At 37.2% G+C, this 23,466-nt stretch overlaps 4 protein-coding genes across 4 annotated transcripts; all 4 read right to left on the reverse strand.

Annotated features, from left to right (window-relative positions):
* Nucleotides 1-3,027: 3,027 nt before the first annotated feature.
* KVR01_010735 (uncharacterized protein) lies at nucleotides 3,028-4,055 on the reverse strand (the record flags this gene model as incomplete). The annotated part of the gene is made up of 3 exons (XM_044792157.1): nucleotides 3,028-3,393; nucleotides 3,469-3,555; nucleotides 3,660-4,055. 3 exons carry the CDS (start codon nucleotides 4,053-4,055, stop codon nucleotides 3,028-3,030), a joined length of 849 nt encoding a protein of 282 aa, XP_044639882.1.
* A 4,931-nt stretch (nucleotides 4,056-8,986) lies between these two features.
* Nucleotides 8,987-10,289, reverse strand: KVR01_011018 (uncharacterized protein; the record flags this gene model as incomplete). Its single annotated transcript, XM_044794770.1, has 2 exons — nucleotides 8,987-9,062; nucleotides 9,250-10,289. 2 exons carry the CDS (start codon nucleotides 10,287-10,289, stop codon nucleotides 8,987-8,989), a joined length of 1,116 nt encoding a protein of 371 aa, XP_044640165.1.
* Nucleotides 10,290-13,536: 3,247 nt separating this feature from the next.
* KVR01_010902 (uncharacterized protein) lies at nucleotides 13,537-15,773 on the reverse strand (the record flags this gene model as incomplete). Its single annotated transcript, XM_044787384.1, has 4 exons — nucleotides 13,537-14,350; nucleotides 14,528-14,933; nucleotides 15,034-15,260; nucleotides 15,364-15,773. The coding sequence occupies 4 exons, from the start codon at nucleotides 15,771-15,773 to the stop codon at nucleotides 13,537-13,539; spliced, it is 1,857 nt and encodes a 618-aa protein (XP_044640049.1).
* A 4,681-nt stretch (nucleotides 15,774-20,454) lies between these two features.
* Nucleotides 20,455-22,449, reverse strand: KVR01_010912 (uncharacterized protein; the record flags this gene model as incomplete). Its single annotated transcript, XM_044784312.1, has 8 exons — nucleotides 20,455-20,567; nucleotides 20,669-20,929; nucleotides 21,106-21,196; nucleotides 21,259-21,312; nucleotides 21,538-21,568; nucleotides 21,930-21,978; nucleotides 22,171-22,224; nucleotides 22,422-22,449. 8 exons carry the CDS (start codon nucleotides 22,447-22,449, stop codon nucleotides 20,455-20,457), a joined length of 681 nt encoding a protein of 226 aa, XP_044640059.1.
* Nucleotides 22,450-23,466: the final 1,017 nt, after the last annotated feature.

Consider the following 23,466-nt stretch of genomic DNA (forward strand, 5'->3'; position numbering starts at 1 on the left):
AGGATTCTCTAAATTTTTGAAACTTTTAGTATAAACCCCTTTTAGCACGCCTTCTAGCACGCCTTCTAGTATGCCTTCTAGCACACCTTCTAGTATGCCTTCTTCTAGGCTATATGTATTTAGGTACTAACTAAGTATTTAGATACTAACTAAACGCTAGAGGGCTAGAAGTTAAGAAGGTAAAAGTAAAGATTATATACTTTCTAACCTTTTAGTACCCTTTTTAACCCTTTAATACTCTAGACTTCTAGCCTTTTACTATTCAGTTAGCATCTAAATGCTTAGTTAATACCTAAATATGTATAAACCAAATGGTAAAGGTGAAGGTGAAGGTGAAGGCGAAGGCGAAGGCGAAGGCGAAGGCGAAGGCGAAGGCGAAGGCGAAGGCGAAGGTAAAGGGGCGCCAGAAGGGGTGCCAGAAGGGGTGCCAGAAGGGGTACCAGAAGGGGCTTATACCAAAAATATCAAAAATTAAAGAAGGAAATCATACTATAGGGTCTCTTAATATTAACTTAGAAGGTATTTATAAACGTAAAGGAGTTACTTAGAAAAATTAGTATTAAGTAAGCGGTTAGTAGGAACTAAGTAAGTAAATATAATTACTAAGTAAGTAGATATTAGCTTATATAAATTTAACTTTTTATAAATAATTAATTTATTAATATAAATTATAAAAAAATAAATATTTATATTTATTAAAATAATTACTATAGTTATATAAATTAATTTAAAAGTTATAATTAATTAAAAACTTTATTTAACTTTACTTTAATTATTTATTTAAAGTATTTTTATAAATTTAATTATTTATTTATTATTAATTATTAAATTAAATTATTAAAAACTTAATATAATTAATTAATTTAATATTAAAGATACTCTTTATATATTTAAATAGTAATTTTATACTTTTATAAATAACTTTTTAATAATAAGAAAGAGATTTAAAAGGAGATTTAAAGATTAAAATATAAGTTTAAAAGTTATAATAAAATAAAATTATAATAAAAGTAAGAAATTAAAGATTAATAAAAGTATATAATTATAAATATAAATTTATAATATATATAATAAATTAATAATATAAATTAAAATTAATATATATAATAAAAATATAACTATTAATTATATACTTTAAATTATTTAATTAAAAATTATAATAATTAATTTATATAATTAGTTATTTAATATTATATAAGTATTATATTATTATTACTTTCCTTTAAAGCTTTTAAAGTATTTATATATTTTTAAAAAAGTAATATTATTAAATAACCTTTTATTAAATTAATTTATATACTTATATAAAAGTTAAAAGTTTTAAATAGTATAATATAAATAATTAATTTTAAATAATAGATTTTAATATTAAAAATTAAATAAAACTTTTAAATATAAAGATTTAAACTAATATTTTTAATTAAATTAATTATTATAATAAAAGGTATAACTATTAATTATATACTTTAAATTATTTAATTAAATAATTATAATAATTAATTTATATAAGTAATTATTTAATAATATATAAATATTATTTTATTATTATATATTAAAAATATAATTATAAATATAATAATTATTTAATAGATATAAAAATTTATTTTTAATTATAAACTATTTATATTTTTAATTTTATTATTAAATTAAAAGTAAATAATTAATATTTTAAAAATATAATATAATATATTTTAAAAATTAATTTAATTAAATTTATTATATAAAACTTTTATAATAACTTTATAATTTACTATATTTATAATACTATTTATTATTAAAAATACCTTTTATATTAATATATTAAACTATATTTAATTAATTTAAACTAATATTATTAACTTTAATATAAACTAATTTATTAAAATTTAAAGTTATTATAAATTATAAATTATTTAGTTTTAATATTATTAAATATTATATATAAAGTTATTATATAACTTAAATAAATATAAAATTAATTAAAATAAGTAAAGATAAAGTTATTATTCCTTTAAAAGTTCTAACTTTACTTAAATAAATATCTATCTATTAACTCTACTATATTATAAATAAAACTACTTAAAAGTAGTTATTTAACTTATTATACTAACTTATTAAACTAAAAATAACTTTTAAATAAAGTAACGATACTTTATTATTATATATAATATTTAAATTTATAATTTTAATAACTTTATTATAAATAAAAAAATACTTATTAATAATTAAATTTATAATTATATAAAAATAAACTTTTACTTTAAAAATAGTTATTAATATTTAAAATAATTAATATATTTTAAAAAAATTAAAAGATTATAATCTTAATTTAAAAGAAATTAAAATTTATAAAATTTTAAATTTAAACTTAAAAGCTCCTTTAAATTTAACTCTTTTAAAAAAATATTAGAAAAGTTTAAAAAACTTAAATAAAGTTAAAAATTAAATAAAATTATAATAATATAATATAATTAAATAAAAACTAATTATAAAATTATAATTATAAATCTTTTAATTTTATATTTAAAAACTTATTTTTAATTATAAAATTATAATAATTAAACTTTTAATTTTATATTTATAAAATAACTTTAATTATTAATTCTTTTATTTTATAATATATTTTATATATTATCTTTTAAATATTAAATTTTAAATATTTATTATTATATAAATATATTATATATATTTTAAATATAAATAAAATGAAAGTTAAACTATTTATTATAATTATTTAAAATATAAAATTAATTAATTAAATTAATATATAATTAAAAATAGTATTTTAACTTAAAATAAATATATAATTATTAATTTAAAAATTAATTTAAATATAATTTATAAAAAGAATATAAAAATATAAAAAGTTTATTTTTATAAAAATAAAGTAATTAAATAAAGAAAATTATATAATATAAAAGAAAAATATAATATAATAGTAATATTATTATTTAATTATATAAACTTTTTTCTTTATATATATAAATAAATTATTAAATTCCTTTTTCTTCTTTTATAAACTTAATAAAAAAAGTTAAATCCTAATACCTATGTCGTCGTGTGTATAGAAGCTTTCTTAGCTAGACCCTTAGCAGCTGCGAGAACAATGCCCTCGGTTACCTTCTCCGGCATGCTCATGAAAGGGGAATGAGAGCTGTTCATTGTGTAAGAGACGTAGCCACTGGGGAACTGAGAGGCTATAGACTGTTGGGTTGCGAGTGGTAGGGCTTGGTCCTGCTCAGTGAAGAAAAATCCGACCTCGACACCATTGTTCCAAGGCTCATAAGTGTTGTCGTCAGAAAAGATACGGGCAGGCTCGTGCTTGAGTCCAGCAACGGCTTCCGCGATAAGGGTCTCGTTTGCCACATCCGCATAAAAGACCTGGGTTGCATTGCTGGCGGTGATGAAGTCTCCCTTTTGTAGTACCTCCGCGGTCAGTTTATCTTCATTTGCTAATCCAAGAGACAAAGAAGAGCGATAGATACTCACACTTGCATCTGGGGTCATCCACCATAAGTACTGGCCGCCGAGAGCGTCGAGAAGACTGGTCCGAGCTGGCGCTGCAAAAGCTGTCATCTATTCCCTGTTAATCATCCGCCCCTACAACCAAAATCTTGAACTGTGGGAATTTTCACAGCATAAATGATTCAGAGGCGTGCAGATACAAAGGCCATGCTTACATAAACTAACATGATGACCCCGTTCTCACCAAGTCCTGTTTTTGAACGATCTTTATATCCGAATCCCTCGACGGCAGAGGATGCGACTATACCGCCGTAGCTATGACACACCATCACGACATCCTTGCCGGCGTCTGTGAGCATAGCCAGCTCGGACGCAAGAGCAGCAGCATCCTCAGCGAGCCCAACGGAGGCATCAGTGTTGCCAACTGAAGGCAGCGCGACGGCCTCCGTAGAGTAGCCAAGAGCCTCGAGCTGAGACCTAACCGTGTCGAAGGCCCAGGTCCCGTGCCATGCGCCAGGTGTGAAGACGACGGTTGGCAAGATGTCACGCTTCGCAGGTGCTGCAAGGGAGGCCGTGACCATGACGGCGAGAGCGAGGTTGGCGAGATGCATTGTTGGCAGGTGCTCTACGAGAGATCGAGAGACAGGTGGCGTTAAAAGGAAGCTTCGCGCTAGGTATCTAGTTACCTAGGTAGGGTTGACTAATGAGCAGCGGCTCGGCACGAAAACAAGGAACAGACAGAATGCCGTGATGGACATCCAAGCGAGGCAAGGAGATTCCTGGGGATCTTCTTTCCATGATATACTCGGTGTCGTAGGTTCGTCAATGACCCGATTGTGATTTCAATGTCTCGCATCCGACAGATAACGAGCTATAACTTGGTAGGTCTGCTATAGGGTACGTTGATAAATATTCAACGGATGAGGAACTGAACCCCGAGGCTGATCGGGAACCCACCCTTCTGCCACGGAGATACAAGGTACCTCTTCCGACCAATTGAAGCAGGTGATCTCGTTCCTAACCCCTATACATGCAAACTGTATGTGGCGCCTTCATATAGTGGTAAACGCTGAGGACCTGGCCTTTTTTGTGAAAAGATAAATTCTAAAAACAGGGCAGAGTCAGCAAAATTCATCCAAGTAAAAGTTAGCAGTTGAGTATAAGCACACCGGAATAAACGGAGAAACACATTCCCAATTCTGCCGCTCATTCGCAACGGCGAGAAGTAGCTAAGATGTCAAATATAGGGCGAGCCTGCGAGGATCGTAAGCGAGCGCGGATGATCAACGTGAAGGACCCATGTCAGTGTTAGGATGGAACGGCAGAACGCCTACCTAGTCCCTGCAAAATCATAGCTGCGTCGGAACGGGCACCGGCTGTGGATCAATTTGTAGCCGCACATCGGATGCTGGTCGTCATTACTGAATATGCGGCCACATATGCACTCAAGCTAACGGATTCCAGCCGACGGTTTCAAGCTTATAAGGTGGCTAACGGGAATCACATTAGCTGTCACAGGACGAAGATACGAGAGGCGAAGCTCTAAGTCTTGCTTAAAATTATAGAATTCTAATAAAACTTAGCCTTGCTAATAATATAAGGAAGGAGGAAAGAAAGAAGCGGATAGTTCTAAGTCTAAAAAAGCAAAGGGTCTTAAAGGCTATAGGTAGACTATATATAGGCTATAGTAAGTTAGTACACCCTATAACGCACAACCCTACTAATATATATAAGTTATTTATATTAATATAATTAAAGTCACTTAACTATATATCTACTTTATAAGGGTATCTTTAATTATATAAACTTAAAAATTATATTAATTAACTTATTTTTTTATATATAATAGTATATCTCTTATTATTATAACTATAATTTTAGCTATTATTATTAAATATTAAGTTAGTATTAATTAAAATAAAGTAAATAAATTATATTATATTTTTTAATACTTATTTTAATATTATTTAATAAGTACTTTAATTTATAAAAATATTAATTTTACTTATTAGAAGCTATTAATTATATAAGAAAGTTTAATAATAAATTAAACCTTTATATAAAACTATCTCTTCTATTCTTCTATATATAAGTTTCTTTAATACTTTATAAGCTAAATTATTAATATAAACTAATTAATTAAAGTCTTTATTATTACTATAGGAAGATATTAAATATATAAGTTTTTAAGGAGAATTTTTAATAAAAACCTTTAAAGCTATTTAAATTAATTATAAATAAATAAATAGTATTATATTTAAGAGAGTAGCTAGTTTTTAATAGTTTAGTAATTCTAAAGGTTATTAATATACTTTAAAAGTTTTAAATTAACATTAATAAAATAGACTTTTAAGAAGGTAATAAGAATAATTATTTAGTTATTAGGTTTTTAAGAGTAGATTTATTATTAAAAAGTAGTTATTAATTATATTTAGTATATTATAATTAAAGTATATATAGGTAGTAGTAAGTTACTCCTTCTCTTAATTATTTTTATAATAAAATAGTTTAATAATAGTAATTTCCTTAAAAGATTTAATAAATTTAAAAATTAATACTTTATAATATTAGAAATAGGTTAAACTAATAACTTTATTAGTTTATAATAGTTAAGTTATATATAAGCCCTCTACTTACTTAAACAACTTTAAGTAGTAATAGGTATTAATTATTAATAGTTATAGGTTTTATATAATTAAGAATTTTATATAAGAATATTATTTATATTAAATTTAGCTTATTTTCCTTTTAGTATATACTTTTATATCCTTTAACTATTTAATATTAAAGTATTTTTAATTTAAAGTATTAATATTACTAATAATTAAAAATATTAATAGTTATTTATAATATAAAGTTTTTTATAAGAAGTTCTTTTATATATTTATTATATAGCTTAAAATAATACTCTAATAGTTAAATATATTAAAAAAGCTAATTAAAGATTAAAATTTAACTTATAAATTAAAATAAAGTCTTTAATTTAAGGTTAATATATAGAAATAATAACCTTATTACTCTTAATATTAATTAAAAGAGAAAACCTATTTTTATTAATAAGGAATTAGCTTTAATAAGTTTAAAGATACTTTATTTATTTTATTAGATATAAAAATTAAATCTAAGTTATATAGATTAAAGTTAACCTTTAAGTTATTTATAGTTTAATTTCTTTTATAAACTAATTAAAAGGCTTAATAAATTAATTATATATATAATAGCTATTAAAAGTAAGAGAGATATTTTATTAATATATTAAATTATTAAAAGATTTAAAAATATTATAGAGTCCTTTTAAACTTAAATAAAGTATTTATTAATATTATAATAGTTTAAAAGAAAAAAGCTTTAATAAAATAAAATATAGAGGTTAAGGTAGAGTTACTTAATAATAATAAGTTAAAAAGTAAAGATAAAGTTATTAAATTAAACTATATTATAATAGGTATTTTAATTATTAATCTATTATTATTAGCTTTAAAATAGTATTTATAGTTATTAAAAAATTAAGTATTAAAGTTAGGTAGTAATTTAGAAGGTATTTAAAACCTATATATGTGTTGGTGGGGTTGTGCGTTATAGGGTGCGCCAACTTAGGTATAAAGGGGTGCAACTAGATTCTAGCTTAGTTATTAGATTAAATAGTAGGTTTAGACCTAAGGCTAGTACCTTTAATCTAGCTATATAAAGCTAACATACCCGGCCTACATTCCGACCACCCCTTAATTCTAACTACTAACTTTTTAGTATAAATATACTATTAAGATACCTACTTTTAAAACTACTTTATTAAATTTAAATAAAATTTTAAAACTTTAATTCTAAACTTTATAAATAGTTTATTAATTTTATTATAATAAAAAAATATTATATTAATAATATAGGTATTTTAAAAATTAAAAAGAAATTTTTAAAGTAAATACTTTAAAAATATTAAAAATTATTAATAAAATACTAACTATTTATAATAAAGTTAATTAAAGTATTTATTAATTATATATTAATAATATAATTATAATAAAATTTTAAATATATATAAAAATAATAAATAAATTTATTTTTACTTATATTTAATTATAAAATTTTATTAATTATAATATTAAAATATTTATAATTTTTAAGAAATATTAATATAAAAACGTATATATTTATATTTTAAAAATATTATTAATATATATTAAATAAAAGTTTTATAAATTTAAATAATAATAATATTAATTAAAGTTTTTAAAAAAATTAAATTTATAATTAATTTATTTAATTAATTAGAATTAAATAAAGCTTATAGTAGAAAATATTAATATTAATATATAAAAGTCTATATACTCCTAATATTTTAAAATTACTATATTTTAAAATATTTTAAAAATATTAATATATAGAAAGTATTTTTAATATTTTTATATTATATTAATACTTTTAAACTATTTTTAAAATATAGAGTTAAAAGTTTTAAATTTTATTTAAATTTAATAAAGGAATTAGTAAAAGTAGGGTTTTATATAAAAAAGTAGTTAAAATTAAAAGTAGTTAGAATATAAGCTAAGTATATTATAACTTAATAACTAACTAATTATACTTTAATTCTATACTTTCCTCTACTTTATCTATTATATAAACTTAGTTAGTTATATAACTTAGTTTTAATTTAATATAATTATAATATTAACTTTTTACTTTAAATTATATAACCTTAATTAAATAATAATAATATTTTTAAAAGTATTTGATTTTTTATTTTTTTTATTATAAGAGGGGAAATAGAGATAAGGTAACTATCCTTAATATATTAATTTAGATTAAGATGGCACTACCTTTTATGTAAGGGGAAAGGTTTGAAGGGATTGCAGGGGGAAGGTTTAGGTCCTAGAGGGTGTGGGCGAATGGGCCACACTGGATGACTAAGCAGCAGGCAGCCAGTAGGGCCCCCAGTTACTCACACACACACACTCACATTTTTAATTTAAACTTTAATATATATATAAATATAAATATATAAATAAAATAATAAGTATTATTATTTTTATATTATATATATTTAAATATATATATAATATTTTAATTTAATTATTATTAATAAAACTTAATATTTTAAATAAAGATTTTAATTTAATTTAATATATAATTCTTTTTAATTATTACTTTAACTTTCTTAAATTTTAAACTAATATTCTATTATTATTTCTATATTATAAACTATTATTTACTAGATCTCTTTCTTAAAGTCACTAATTTTTATAACTTTAAGTTACTATAGGTTTCTTAATTTTAAGCAGCCCTTCTTTCCTAACCATAAATTAGCCTCTCTCAGCCACCACGATCCTCTCAGAGAGCGGTTCACCACTTTGGAATCTTGCTCGAGAAATCCGGATGAAATCTCTGCATGTATGTGGTGTCATCTCTCTTCTTCAGCCCACACTTCAGATACTGCTGATGCAAGGATTCGAGTCTTTCCCTGTCGAGTTCGATTCCGAGACCCGGGGCGGTTGGGCACACAACGCTTCCGTCCTCCCACTTGAGCGCTCCAGAAACTACAACATCCTCATCTCGTCGTTTCCAAGGCCAGTGAGTGTCGCATGCGTAGTCTAGGTTCGGTGTTGAAGACGCCAGATGCGTCACTTATCGTATCAAGTCAGCCGCTATATCATAGCCAAGTAAAGGATGCTTGTAGGAACATGCATGAATTGGGCGCCGCAGGCAGCCTTTGGGTTGCCGAAGCAGGATGTGATCTAAAACAGCTCACCGCCGCCCACACAATAGGCCACGCAGATAGAGGATGAGGTGCAATGAATGTTGAGTAGTGACTTACTAGCTGCCAAAGATATGCCCAAATGACTGTTCGAGTGCATCGATAAACGCATGCCCCACGTGGCACATATGCTTGCCAATGCCTTTGACTGACGCAAACCGCCCCAGAAATGGTGGTCGGACAAAACAATTTGGACTGCATCTTGTGCGATGGAGGCTGGGAGGTGATCAAATGAAACAACGGCCATGTTCGTTGCGAGTGGCATATTGGCCTCCTTGGCCACGGCAGCCATGCCTCCGATCTCGGGAGCTGGGTCCTCGAGATACTCGAGCATCCCATCCAGCTCTCTCGCCACCCACTTGGATGTCTCGACGCTCCATGCGGCGTTAGGGTCAAGCCTCAATGGCAATTCAGGGAATTCGGCACGCAATGCTTTGATAGCCTCGACCTCAACTTTGGGAGGAAACACGCCGCCCTTGAGCTTTATAGCTTTGAACCCATACTCGTCGATGATCTTGTGGGCTTGTTTGATTAATCCCGCGGGATCAAGAGCTGGACCGTACTCGTCATCTGGGTAACCCGGATGTCCACCCCATTTATAGAAGAGATAGGCAGAGTATTGAACGCGATCTCTTACGCGCCCACCAAGTAGATCACAAACTGGGACACCGGCAAGCTTCCCCTGGATATCAAGGCAGGCGACTTCAAACGGGGAAAAGACCTTCGCGGCCGTCGATGTCCCGGTCACCATCCCGCTCATGCCATCTCCACCGACGTTGCTGTCCGAGGCAAGTGATTCTACAACGGCTTGGTAAACAGCGTTTGTATTGTGGGCTTGGAGGCCTCTGATCTTGATAGCTGCTTGCCTCATTCGGTCCAAGTGGGCATGGTCGCCATATGATTCGCCAAGCCCATATATGCCATTACCAACGACGATCTCAACAATGCTCCTGAGTGCAAAGGGTTCGTGGACACCAACACTGTTCAGCAGGGGCATGTCGTGGAAAGCGACAGGGGTGATAACGATATCCACGATCAAGGTATGATTGGGTGAGGAGGCACGTTCTCCGCCATTTTTCTTGTCGTCGAGAGTCATCGCGTCTGTCGTGGATGTGTGCTTGCAACTGGATGTTGCTCAAAGCTGACCGGCCTGGGCGCACTGCTAGCAGGTCTTCACCCCAACAACTCTCGTATGCGAAATACGGCTGTAGTAAAGTTGTGTGCCCGATGATTGAAAGGACGATTCTAGACGCGATGGCTGTTCCAACAGCAATGATCCGCCGCACGGCTACTGAACACCAGAAGATGGCGGAAAAGCAATGACGGAAAACGCAGGCGGAAAAAGAGCACCGGAAAAGCAGGACCGGGACATTTGCAGACGGGGGGGAGGGGTTCGAGCCAACCGCCTTCAAGCTATTCAGGGAACAAGTCGGGGTCTAAAGATCCGTGGCGCGATTGAAGCCGTATCATTTCGGCCATCGTCTGCAGTCATGCTCACCTCGAGACCCCTTTTCTGATCAAGACCTCCACTATTGACAACAATTGGTGTGGGCTGAACTAACCGCCTAGAGTTTGAAGCCCCGACTCAGTGGAGTTCACGTCGTCAAAGCAATTTTCCTACCGTCCAACACAGCCTGGGACACTTGACCATTGGTCCATTGCTGGAGAAGGCAAGGTTCCCCGCAAAAGCCAAGGCTCCTTCGACACCTCCCCCAGACTTCCCCGGATCCCCTCATCAGCTTTTTGCGGAGATGAGCATTTACCCACTCGGAAGCCAGCCGCGTGTGCCAAATTCATAAATAATAATTATACCCATTGCTCTCATGTTGTATTCTCGCAGTTCTCTTACTCCTTTGTCAACGCACAGCCTTGTCTCTCTCGTGCTCTCACCCTTTGGAGCCGACGAATCGGTTTCATCATGTCTCCCAAATCATCGTTGGACAAAGAGGCCGCCTTGGGTCATGTCGAGAATCTTGACGGGGTCCCTCAAGTGATTGAGGTTGATGGGTTCAGAGTTCTCGGGCTCTCGCCAGACGATGCGGACTTTTACAGGAACTTTTCTGAGGAAAGGAGGAAAAAAGTACTGCGCAAGGTGAGCAGACACTTTCCTATCTTTCGGGACTGCAGAGTACTGACAGAGCAATTTACCAGGTCGATATTAGACTCGTCCCCATGCTAGCAGTCCTGTACCTGATCGCACATATCGACCGGGCCAACATCGGCAACGCCAAGATCGAAGGCATGGTCGAAGAGCTGAACATGACCGGTGTGCAGTACAACACAATCCTGGCCGTTTTCTTTATACCTTATGTCCTTTTCGAAGTGCCTAGCAATATTTTGCTGAAGAAATGGGGCCGACCCTCATGGTATCTGGGTACTCTGATTACCATCTGGGGTGTCATTATGACACTCACCGGCGTCGTCCAAAATTATGGTGGGCTCATGACAACGCGTATCTTACTCGGTGTCTTTGAGTGAGTGCATGACTTCCATACTTTTTTTCGTGTTGGATGCCACCGCTAATCGTGGAACATGACAGGGCTGGCTTCTTTCGTACGTAAAGCTTTCTTTGCCCGTGCCCTCCCACGAGGCTCTCCAAGGGGGGCAGGGGGGGGCCTCGTGATCTTTCCATTCATTGCTGACTATTACGCGCAAAAGCTGGTGCAATTTACCTGTGCTCCTACTGGTACATGCCTAAGAACTTGGCCACACGCATCTCCTACTTCTACTGCGCGAGTGCACTGTCCGGCGCATTCTCGGGTCTCCTAGCAGCTGGCATCGCAAAGATGGATGGCACGGGAGGATACAGCGGATGGCGTTGGATTTTTATACGTATGTCTCCCCAGTCTGACTTGAGGTCTTCCTCGCATTCCCCTGCAAAAGGAATTCAATGAAGGGTATGGTTATCCCTCGACGGAAGTCCTGCACGCTGACAGTAAAACAATACGCAGTTGAAGGAATTATGACAGTCTTGCTCGGAATCGCCTGCTTCTTTTGCTTGATCGATTCCCCCAAACGTGGAAAGCGGTGGCTTGACCCAGATGAGATCCGATTCCTGGAGCTTCAGATGTTCATCAAACAAGGTGGCAAATTCCAAGAGGAGTCTGGCTTCAAGTTGAGGGACCTCAAGATTGTCTTGATGAACTGGCGATTGTACCTACAGGCCTGGTTCTTGTTCTGCCAGTCGGCCACATCCTATGGTGAGAAATTGGGAACCAAACACTCCTATGCCTGCCCCTCCCCCCAACCTCCCGGGAAGTGGATTGGCAATCGTTTATCCTAACAAATTCCTCCAGGTACCAAATTCACCATGCCTACTATAACCAAGGTTATGGGTTTCTCGACGACGAACGCTCAGCTCATGTCGGCACCGCCCTATGTTGTCGGTGCCATCTCGTCCATCACATTCGCTCGCCTGTCTGACCATTTCTACTGGCGGATGCCTTTTGTTGCCATTCCTATGTCAATGCTTGTCATTGCTTATGCCATCATCATATCTTTCCACGGTGCACTGTCTGCCAATTTGGGTGCAGCTTACTTTGCAGTCTGCCTCGTCTGCGCTGGAATCTACCCCATCCAGCCAGCTGCTGCGGCGTGGAACGCAAACAACCTCGCTCCTGCGACGCGGCGGAACATTGGAGTCGCCCTCATGAATGCAGCAGGAAACTGTGGCGGCATCGTTGGAAGCTTCATGTTCATTGACAAGGAGAGCCCGCAATACTACACTGGCTTTGGCCTGGGCCTGTCATTTGGTGCTACAGGGTTGTTAGTGTCATTCCTCCTGGAGATGATTTACAAGTGGACGAATGCCCGCAAGGCTAGGATTTCGGAGGCGGAGGTCCGGGCGAAGTACACTGAAGAAGAACTACTTGACATGGGTGACAAGTCGCCTCTGTTCAAGCATGTCCTTTAAATGTTGCCTTAGGGCTGTCATGAGTCTACTATGCCATGTTGTTTGATAGTGTTTATAACAAGGCCATGAGCCCCGAGAGCTGGGGAGATAACAAATACTTCTTCACCTGTTCCGTTGTGGCCGCTGGGGTCCGACAATTGTGGTTTTCATATTCACTGTTGCCACTTACCTGTTATTATTGCAGCATAATGGAGGATTTCAGCAAGTACAGCTCATCTAATCCCACAAGCGGACGCTTTTGAATGAATTTGGACATCCGCGGCCGCCCGTTACGAGGAGCCAGAACCAACAATTAGCGAACCTAGTGAGAATGGGACATACGAGCTCGAAGGTGTTTTGTCTGCAACGACTAGATGGTATTATGTGTAAGACGTGTTTGATTTGGCGCCCTAGTCTACTGTACATTCCCACATTTCATCAACCTTAAGGTTCAATAACGAAGACCATCTCCGAATCGGAACACCGGTGCATCTGTGTCAAAGGGGACATCTTCAAAGTTGGCTTCAACTGCTTCCATGGAACTGGGAAGGTCGAAGGGAAGCTGACCTTCCGGTTGACTCTTGCCAAATATGACATCCAGGAATGCTTCTGGACCACTACCATAACTGCCGAGAAGTGCGGCCGCTTGCTCTGCAATTTCCGGGATGACGGCTGGACGATCCAATTTCACGTCCACGATACTGGGGACAGTCGAGTAAATACCAGCTTGTCGTTGCTGCTCCGTGGTGTTGAAAGAGAGCGAGCCCGCGTGATATCGTGCCTCAAAGCCTCCAGGACGCGGTTCGAAGGGAGCATTATACCGTAATAGAGCGTAGTCGGCTTCTTCAGGAGTAGACACGACGGTCAAGTTCCTCGCCTCCAGGTACGTCGAGTTGAAACCCTCAATATAGAACTTGGACCTAGATACGTCCGTGATAGGAAGAACGTTGTCGCGATTTGTAAGAAGAGTGTAGGCTCGGCGCTGGGCGTCATTTCCGAGTTTGACGAAGTCCGGATTTCCGACTACGCGCTGAGCAGCCTCAGGGTCGACGTACGGATTGTCGAAGAGGCCGAGAACAAACTTCTCTCGCAACAACCGACGGACAGAATGGTCGAGGCGCTCCTCCGAGATAAGGCCTTCTTCGACAGCTTGGACAATCAATTCTGTTCGGTTCTCTCCGCCGAACTGGTCACAACCGGCGTCCAAGATTCTCACAACACGTTCGATCTCGGTTGTGTTCTCGAGGCCCCAAGCTCTTGCCGGCCTAAAGTACTCAGAGTCAGCTAACAAAGCGTTCATATGAATAGCGATACAAAAGGGGTCGGTAAGGGCCACGGTGCGGCCACAACTTGTGTCCACAGCAGAAGCCTGATAAGTCCTCTGACTTCCAGGCGACAAGCCTTTCCCAAGGGGTCGAGACGTTATTAAAGACGGTGCTTACATATCTTGCCCCAGAATATTTGTATCCGTGATCAAACCCCAGTCTGTGACAACGATGCCTTCGAAACCGAGCTCCTCCTTGAGAAGGCCTGTGACAATTTGCGGGTTGAAAGAAAAGCCTATAGGATCATACTGGGTGCCAATGGGCCTCGAGTAGTAGGGCATCATTTGTCTGGCACCGACAGCAATTGCGGCTTTGAATGGGATAAGGTGATGCTCCAAATTGTCTCCCGGGTAAGTCTGATTCTTTCCGTATGTGAAGTGCGAGTCTTCGCCGTTCTCCATTGGTCCACCACCGGGGAAATGCTTCGTAACGGTGGTCACAGAGCGTGAACCAAACTCCTTGCCTTGGAAGCCTTCGATATATGCCACGATAAGCTCGGAAGTAAGGTTGGCGTCCTCGCCCCCTGATGGTGACGTTAGTCCTGCTATGGGCCTAGAGTGTTTTATTCCAGAATCCAAAACATGAAAGACGCGGATCCGCAAAAAGTGAAAAGTGATGCCTACAGGTATTTCCAATACGAGCCCATCGGGGTTCGGTGGAAAGATCAACTTGAGGATGCAAGGCCGACCTGAGACCCACAGCCAGGTATTCTTCGCGTGCTGTCTCAGCAAATTTCCTCACCAATTCCGCGTCTCGGATAGCGGCGAGGCCCAAACTCTCGGGCCATTGTGAGAATGTCCCTGCTTCAAAGCCGGTCCCGATGTTGTCCGTGAAGGAATGTCGCGGGTCCCTATCTGTTACGTTAATTCTCTACGCATCCTAAAGCGTTGTATTCTAGAACATCCCTATGCATGACAGACGGTGACCCATGCCAGAAGAAAAGTGAGGCTTACGAGGATAACGTGATAGGTATCCCAAGACGACCGCCAACGGCTCGCCTTTGGGCCTCATTCACGTACTCGGCAACCTTGCCGGCGTCCAGGATGTTACCAACTAGGTTGAAATGTGATATCAAGTTTCTGGTGATGAGGATATCGGATGCGCTACCATCCACGAAAGAATAGTTCGAGGGCATGTTCAGCTGAGTGTGAAACATTTGTCCGGCTTTCTCTTCCACGGTCATCCGCTGGAGCAGGTCTTCGACCCTCTCGTCAATGTGATAGGAGGCATTCTTGTATATGGCAGAGGTCTCGCCCGTCTGGCGATATCCTACTTGCCGTCCATCGTAGTGGGGAACTGATGAGGAGAGCCCGCCTGCTGAAAAGACTGCAGCGAGAAGGATAAGTTGAGCGCGCCGATGCATGGTGCTGCTACCCGTGGACTTTTGAAGTGTGGGATGTTGCGGCGTATCCTAACTCAACTGAAGTGCAAGAACGGGATTAAATATGTTGCCAGCGCAGCCGAGCCCCGTCGACCAACACCAACACTCTTGATTGTAGCACAAACTGATAGTTGCTCAAGCTCCGGGTAGCGAATAGTGACGAACCGAAGCAACGGTCATCCGGAAATTAACCGGTGGCGGTGGACTGGAAAGAGGCCATTACGAAAATTTCGGGGCACCACGAGATGCCAAGCGCGACGCCGGAATAGCCGGTGGCTTCAAAATCTATCTGACTGCCCAGAGGGCGGAGTGATCATGACATATGTGCCGATGTATCTTGACAGAACTGCCGACCCCCAGTAGCCAAGCTTTTTCGTCACCGCCAAGTTTCGAGTCCCCCACACAGAATGGTCGGTGATGATCTTGAGGCCTAGTCTTAGCCAGGCCCGTGTCGAGGTGTAGATAGGTTGCCAAGAGCCGAGTTTGTGGAGAAGTGGAGAGATCTGGGGAAGACGGCGTTGAAGAGCCGAAATACGGCCGATCAGTGAAAATATCAGCGTGTCATGCGAATGGTCGGCTTGGCTCGTTGTTACTGATCAAACAAAGAGCCTTTGGCCAGGGTCTACACTGGAAATCTGCTCTGGACAGCTATCAAGCAATTTTTCACTTCATCCTCCATCTCCACTGAATTAAGAACACTTCTTTATATAGTAATAGTATAACTATTTATTTAATGCTTTATTACTTAATAAAAAGATTATAATAACTAATTTACTAAATATTTTTTAATATAATATAAATAACTTATATTATTAATAAAAAAAATTATTTATTATATTATAATTATCGTTATTAATATTATATTCTTTTTAAACGCTAAGTTTTAAATACTTATTATTATATAAAGGCGCTATATATATCCTTAAATATATATAGAATAGAAGTGAAATTATATTAATAAAAATTTAAAATTAAAATTTTATAATTATAAATATTAATAATAAGTAAGGATTAAAATTTAATTTAAATTAATAAAGTAAATTTAAAAATTATAATTTTTAAAAACGTTTTATATATTTTATTATAATTTAAATATTAAAATAAATAATTATATTTATTATTTATTTTTAATAAATAATATTTAATTATATTAATATACATATTATATTACTTTATTTTTTAAGTTTTTTATAATAATAATAATTATCTTTTAAATATTATTTAAAATTATTAATATTAATATTATATAATTTATACTTATTAAATACTTTAATTTAAATTATTAATTATAATTTATATTTATATTAAACTATTAACTTTATTTAATTTATCGTAAATAAAAAAGTATTAATTTACTATCGATATATTAAAATATTAATTAAGGAAAGATTTTAATAGGTAATCTAAGGGGCCTAGCAACCTCTATACTATGGTCTTATGCTCCGCATCCATGCCACTATCGCTTGCCATTTCCACCATTCATCGTTTTCAGAAGGATTAGGAACTTCAACCTCAAAGGCCGCAGTCTGCTCACATAAATGTTCTTCGGCGATATTAGCCAGAACGACATAAAGGCGAGGGAATAACCTCATCGTTTCCGGGAAGGTTTCATGTCGAACTAAGAATCCTTGCTTAACGGTTAAGAGGTTAACGCGATCTGTGATTTTCTGAAACATGGAATCACGATAATCATCATGAGCTCTCAAGTGTTCAGTGAACTCTGGTTTTAACGCCCTGGGTTTGAATGAAGCGTCATTCAGGCTCCGCAGTTGGTACAAAATATCTTTGCGAATGGTGATTTGTCGACCCAAATCCTTATCATCAAGATTCAACTCCCCGCGAAATTCCGGTGTCGTGCCATCTTGGAGCTCAGTTTCGAACTTGAGTCTGTCCCTGAACGCAGTTGGCGATGCTGTGCAGGGTTTTTCTCCCACTGCATACTTTAGATCCCTTTGGTCTTTCTTTTGGGGACCGAGTTGGTCGGTCATGCCATTTTGTGACGTGGCCTTCCGCACGTTAGTCACCTACAGCGGAACATATATGATTGCGTTCCTGATTGTTTCGAAATCTGAGGAACAGGGACCCACAACTCGGAAAGGAGATCGCTTACAGTGGGGAGACCGTCTCGTGAGGCGGCACCAGGAACGTCGACATCAGAAAACTCGATTGTAGTGGAGCAGCCTTCATTCCAAACACATCCTGCTTCGATGCTGGGGTTTGATGGAAGGTCATCTTCACTTTTCGTAATAATGAAGCTGTTGTCCTTCGCACAACGCTCGAGACCTCCGGACTGGCTCCAGGAACAGCTGACTTCATCTTTATGGGCAATTAGACGCTCATTGGCATGAAGAAGTGGTACCGCAACTGCCACCTCAGCCACAGCCAGGAGAAGATGTCCTTTGAGCATTGTGGTAGATCCGTGGCGAAAACCTAAGTACCGACTTAAGGCTTGAGAGTGGAGAGGTGGTCACCCTAACTGGCTTGTGATAACGGGGCTTGGGAGTGCGTTTTGGGCTGAGAATTGATGAGTGAAGGTCCGTAAGACGTTTGAGCTGATATTTGCCGTGATTAACCCAAAAGATGCAAAAGTAGTTCCACTGTAGGATAATAAGATTCAAATTATGCTACTGGCAATTTGCCGTAGTTCTTGTGAAGGACTGCCAGGCACGGACCTGATCCAGATGCTGTGATCTTCTTCGGATTTTGTAAACAGAAGTTGGCCAAGTTAGGAGGAAGCAGAATAGGAGCAGAGGTAAGGCCACGCAGTCAAAGCTCGGGTATTTGACTTGTCTAGATTAGTGCTATACGCCCTTTAGTGATTTGTGGTCGGGCTTTATCTGAGGGTTTGGCGTGTTCATCGCGTGACACAAAGCGGCACTTAGTTTAAAAACTTCTGTCTACGAGTCACGAATGATGGACATGTGCTGATGGCAGTTATACCCTGTTTCTCGCACAGACAAATAGTATTGACCGCATGGTTGGGCTGTGAAGTTAGGGTGTATAACAATGGACTAGCACGCAATTCGTACCATTTGCATAACGTAAGGTGCCGGTGGCTAATAGTGGACGTAGCTGGTTTCGCTTCTATTCCGTACACGTCCGAGGACATCCATGGCGCCTTCATACGGTGGGTGGACGTAGAGGGGATTGTATTTGTAGCGTCCTCGATGAGCACTCTCACATCGTTCTGGCTCCGTTAGAAGAGTCTAAGCACCTGGGCAGGGTTACACGAATGAGAAGTGATGGAGAGATGGAGTACAACATGGAAGAGTGTGCCAGTCTGCCCTGCAGCAAGATGTATGTTGGAAGGTTCTTTTTACGGGAACAAGCATAGAAGCACAAGTCAAAAGAAGACATATGAAATCGGTACGTCGCGGACGCCATAAGTCAAAATACTCTCAATATGTACCTAGTGAGCTCTGAGCTTCAGGTTGCTTAATGGTTGGAGTGGATTCTACGGACACGTCACATTGGCCGTCATATTAGCCTCTAGTCGCTAGCCTGGTGTCCTTAGTACCTAGGTAGCCCCAGCAAGAATTGTAACTTTTCAAAAGTTAAGTAATTTTCAAGTAAAACTCAGAACGTAATCATAGACTAAGCCAAATATAAAATGCTTGCAGGACGGATTTGAACCATCTCTTCAACAAGCGTGTCATTAGCTGGGTTATTGATAGATCTGGGAGCAAGAGGTAGAGGCTCCTTGTCTATCTAACCCCATACACGTCACTCGATGATGAGCACTCGTCAGTACAGGAGACTAGTAGCTAGTCCCAGTCTGCTAGGAAGGTAATAGAGCAATCCTGGACTGGTTCGTCCGTCATCCTAAGTATTTCTATGCACACGTCTGTTTTGACACATCACATGTGCGAATAACACACAAGGCCAACCCCCTAAAGTTATACTGACTTGTAATTTAGTTGAACATGTGTAGGAAACTTAACTTATCGACTAAACCATTGGCAACCTTTGTAAAACCTCATCAAAAGTCTTGTTCAGAATGCGAGATTTGCAACTTGACCCAGCTCGAGAAAGGTTTATGTAGGTAGGCTAATGTTGTGACATGGAAGATTACCAGCCTGGATAGTAATAGTGTGGGCACTGAAATAGCATACCAAACAAGAATTGGAAATAAGTTAAGGGTGAAAGTGTTGTGGGTCTTTTCTTTTCTTCTTTCTTTTCTTTTTCGTATTCCCTCCCTTTTCTTAAGTTTCGGCGCGTTGGTATTTGAATGAGTGAGTCCCAAGTTCATCCTTTTAAGTCCAGTAGACGGTCAATCTGGATTCTTTTATGGTGCAAGAGGTAACAAAAATTGAAGTAAACACAAGGTACAGCAATCCCGATTGAGTTCAAAGAGAGGAACACCGCCGCAACCTGAAGTAAAGTTTCATACAATCACTGGTCCGTTTAATCCTCTTCGTTGTACCCTGGCTTACCTCGTCTCATGGTCGGAGGAGAATATCAAATAGCCCGACCGGACTTCATGCAGCTCAGTAGATTTTGGAGTTTCTCCAATCTTGAACCTCAAAAGGAGTGGCACGCTTTTGGACTCCAGGACCAACTGTATGAAATGGGTCAGCGTATGATCACAAAAACAGCCACCATCCACCCAAGCAGGCCAACTTTGTTCGATGCTCATGGTTTAGACGAGCGCCAATGAATGCAGTCAAACGTGCTTACCGAGTTCGTTCTGCTCCATGTCAAAACAAAAGGTGTTGTTCCGGCGCGGATTATGGGCTCCAGAACACACAGGATGGATAGCTTTCGCCTTCATGTCGCCTGGCGGTGACGTTAGTCGCTATGGGTCCCAAAGTGTTGTATTCGAAAATATACCAAAACATGAAACACGGGGACCCGAAACCAGTAAATTGGATTCTTACAGTAGTAGCCATGCTCAGGGTTCACAAAATTTGGCCCAGCTGACGATTTGGACTCGCAGAGGCTCCGGGCAGTGTGAGAAGGCAGATCATCTATCACGAGCATATTGCTGTACTTCTTGTCAAAGGCAAGCTTTGCTTCTGCAACCGATCTTCGAGGCTTGTTACGTTTGCGAGGAGGTGTTTGCTCTGAGTTGTACACTCCAGCGGCCTCAGCATCGTTTCGTTTGTGGATCACGATGTGCGCAGGGTCCAGGTGTTGATCTGTTTGGTAAGGTATTTCAGCATATTTTGAACTGTTTCTTCCACAGCGAATTTAGCTGGTGTTAATCGTGAACAAGACTCTTCTCCTTTGTAGAGATCACCGTGGTCCTGGTCTCAGTTCTCCTCATGCAAAGAATGGGGAAGGTCGTTGTCATGTAACGCATTACTTTACTTACAAATGTGGAAACTTGGTGAGTGACACATATCATAAGCCTTCTTACCAACACGATTATCGTCTTCGAGTGGTTTCATATCAGGCCAGTTAACCTGAAACCTTTCAGCGTTTACCACGGTGGGGAGGAACCAAACACGATCGGGGTGAAGCGGACCTGAAAAGCTGTGGCAGGCTGACTGCCATCTTGATCTATCCACAGGCAGTTGGGCTATGACTCGGACTCCCCGGTCCCAATGTTAGGCATAGATGAAAGTGATGGAAAGCTGAAGGATTCACTGACAAAGTGTTCAGTCCCAGGGATAGCAATTTTGCTGACTGAACTTAAGAGTTAGCTAATTCCCCTCGGTCGCTTAAAGTCACAATGGCCGGGGGGGGGGCCTGAACGTTGTCCAGTGCTGCAAGGAAGGAAAAAGGAAAAGAGAAAAAAACTCACAGTACCATGTGGCAATTGTTCCGTCGTCGCCCTTATTTATCAATGATGTTAGTTCTCTGGCAGGGAGCACAAATCGTTGCATTTAAGGGCACATCGAAACATCAGAGTCAGAGCATACAGCACACTCTTGTCCCCAGTCACCGACCCAACCGAAATGGCGATCCATATTTGGCCAAGACGCAGTGACAAATGCTATACATTGTGCATCTGGGTTGGCACTAAATAAAGTATAATGTGGTTGCCGCCCGTCCGTTCCGGCCCAAAAGACCTGCGACTGACCAGAGGGGAGGTAGCTATTTCGTCTTCGATTAGCCCCTATCGCTCTGTTTCGGATACCATTTGGAATGCTCGACAGAAGAATATTCGATGCGATCCGTCAAGGTTGGACTCACGTTCCGGGGTCGAATGCATGTCCGATTTTATGCCCTTGCTGGTCGAATACTACAGCGTCAGAAGTTAGCTGAATTGGCTCGAGAGACGTAGAGTAACATAGGTAAAATAAGAAATTGATCTCAGACGCTTGTTGCGCCAGAAAGAGTTTAAATTTCACGCGGTCAGCAATGCGACTGCCAGTGATGGACTCGGCAAAAGTGATTGTCAGCAAAGCAAGAATATCGCCCAGGACCTACTTACATCTGACATCAGGGAGTTCGCCACCAGCTCCGCTCAATCCGCCGTGGTCCAGACCTGTCTGCTGCGTTTTAACGTCCATGAATATTCCCAGAGGTCATCTGTCCCCAAAGGTATGGATTGAGGTATCATAAGTGGAAAATAAATGGTACTGACATATAGCTTGAAGAAGGTATTCTTGGTAGTCCCTGGAAGATTTGGGAAGCCGTCCCGTGATAAGGCATGGTCATCGAAATTGAGAGTTCCAAGGAGGCCTGCGTTGAGAGCCCAGGTAGTCCCCATGTTGAAGATGTCTGTCAAGGGGAGGTCTTCAGTGGAGGTATGAAGGGTCCAATGCTGGATTTTGTTTGGCTTTCCCCCTAAACGCTGGGTCTTTAAGCATTTACTTCTTTTTGAAGGCGCCGCATATTGTTATATGTATAGGGATTAGAAATGAAACCATTTCACATGTCTATGGCCTGCACTAACCGTTCCGTATGGCTTAGGTATTCGTATGTCTAGGGCCGCCGCTTGTCTAGACGGCTAAAGGCTTTCGACCGGCCTAGTAATCAAGACTATATCGAAAATAGCAAGCTTGCGGCAAGTTAGTACCTAACGGTGCCATCTGAACACACGACTCTAGTTTCACATAGATAGTTTAAAGGATACCTATAGGTAGAGCACTAAGACTAATAGAAACTATCCTTATATACCTACTCCTAATAAATAACATTCTAAAGTATATACCTAATTGTCACGGTACGGTACCGTAGGGCACTTATATACTGTGTGGAATTTAAGTCCTCGACTTAAAATTCTAATCTTTTAACCGAGCGGTTTTTTATATACTTAAGTATATAATCTTTAAATTTATATAATTAATAATTTAATTATTTTTATAATTAAATTATATTATTAATTAATTAATTTAAATATTTAAATATAAAGATTTTATTATAAAATAAATATATTAAAGGTTTTTAATTTTATAATTATATTAAAAATAAATAGTTAAAATTTTAAAGAAAATATAATATAATATATTTTAAAAGTTATTTTTAATTATATTTATTATATAAAACTTTTATAATAAATTTATAATTATTTAAAATATTATTCTTTATTAAAATAATCTTTTATAATAATATATTAAGTTATATTTAATTTATTTAAATTAATATATTAAAAGTTAAACTTATTATAAATTATACGTTATTTAATTTAATATTAATATATATTAAATTTATTGTATAATTTTAATAAGTTAGTTAAAATAAATAAAAATAAAATTATTATCTTTTAAAAGTTTTAATTATATTT

This window comes from Diaporthe batatas, assembly GCF_019321695.1.
Source record: "Diaporthe batatas strain CRI 302-4 chromosome Unknown Contig00014, whole genome shotgun sequence".
Lineage (NCBI taxonomy): Eukaryota > Fungi > Ascomycota > Sordariomycetes > Diaporthales > Diaporthaceae > Diaporthe > Diaporthe batatas.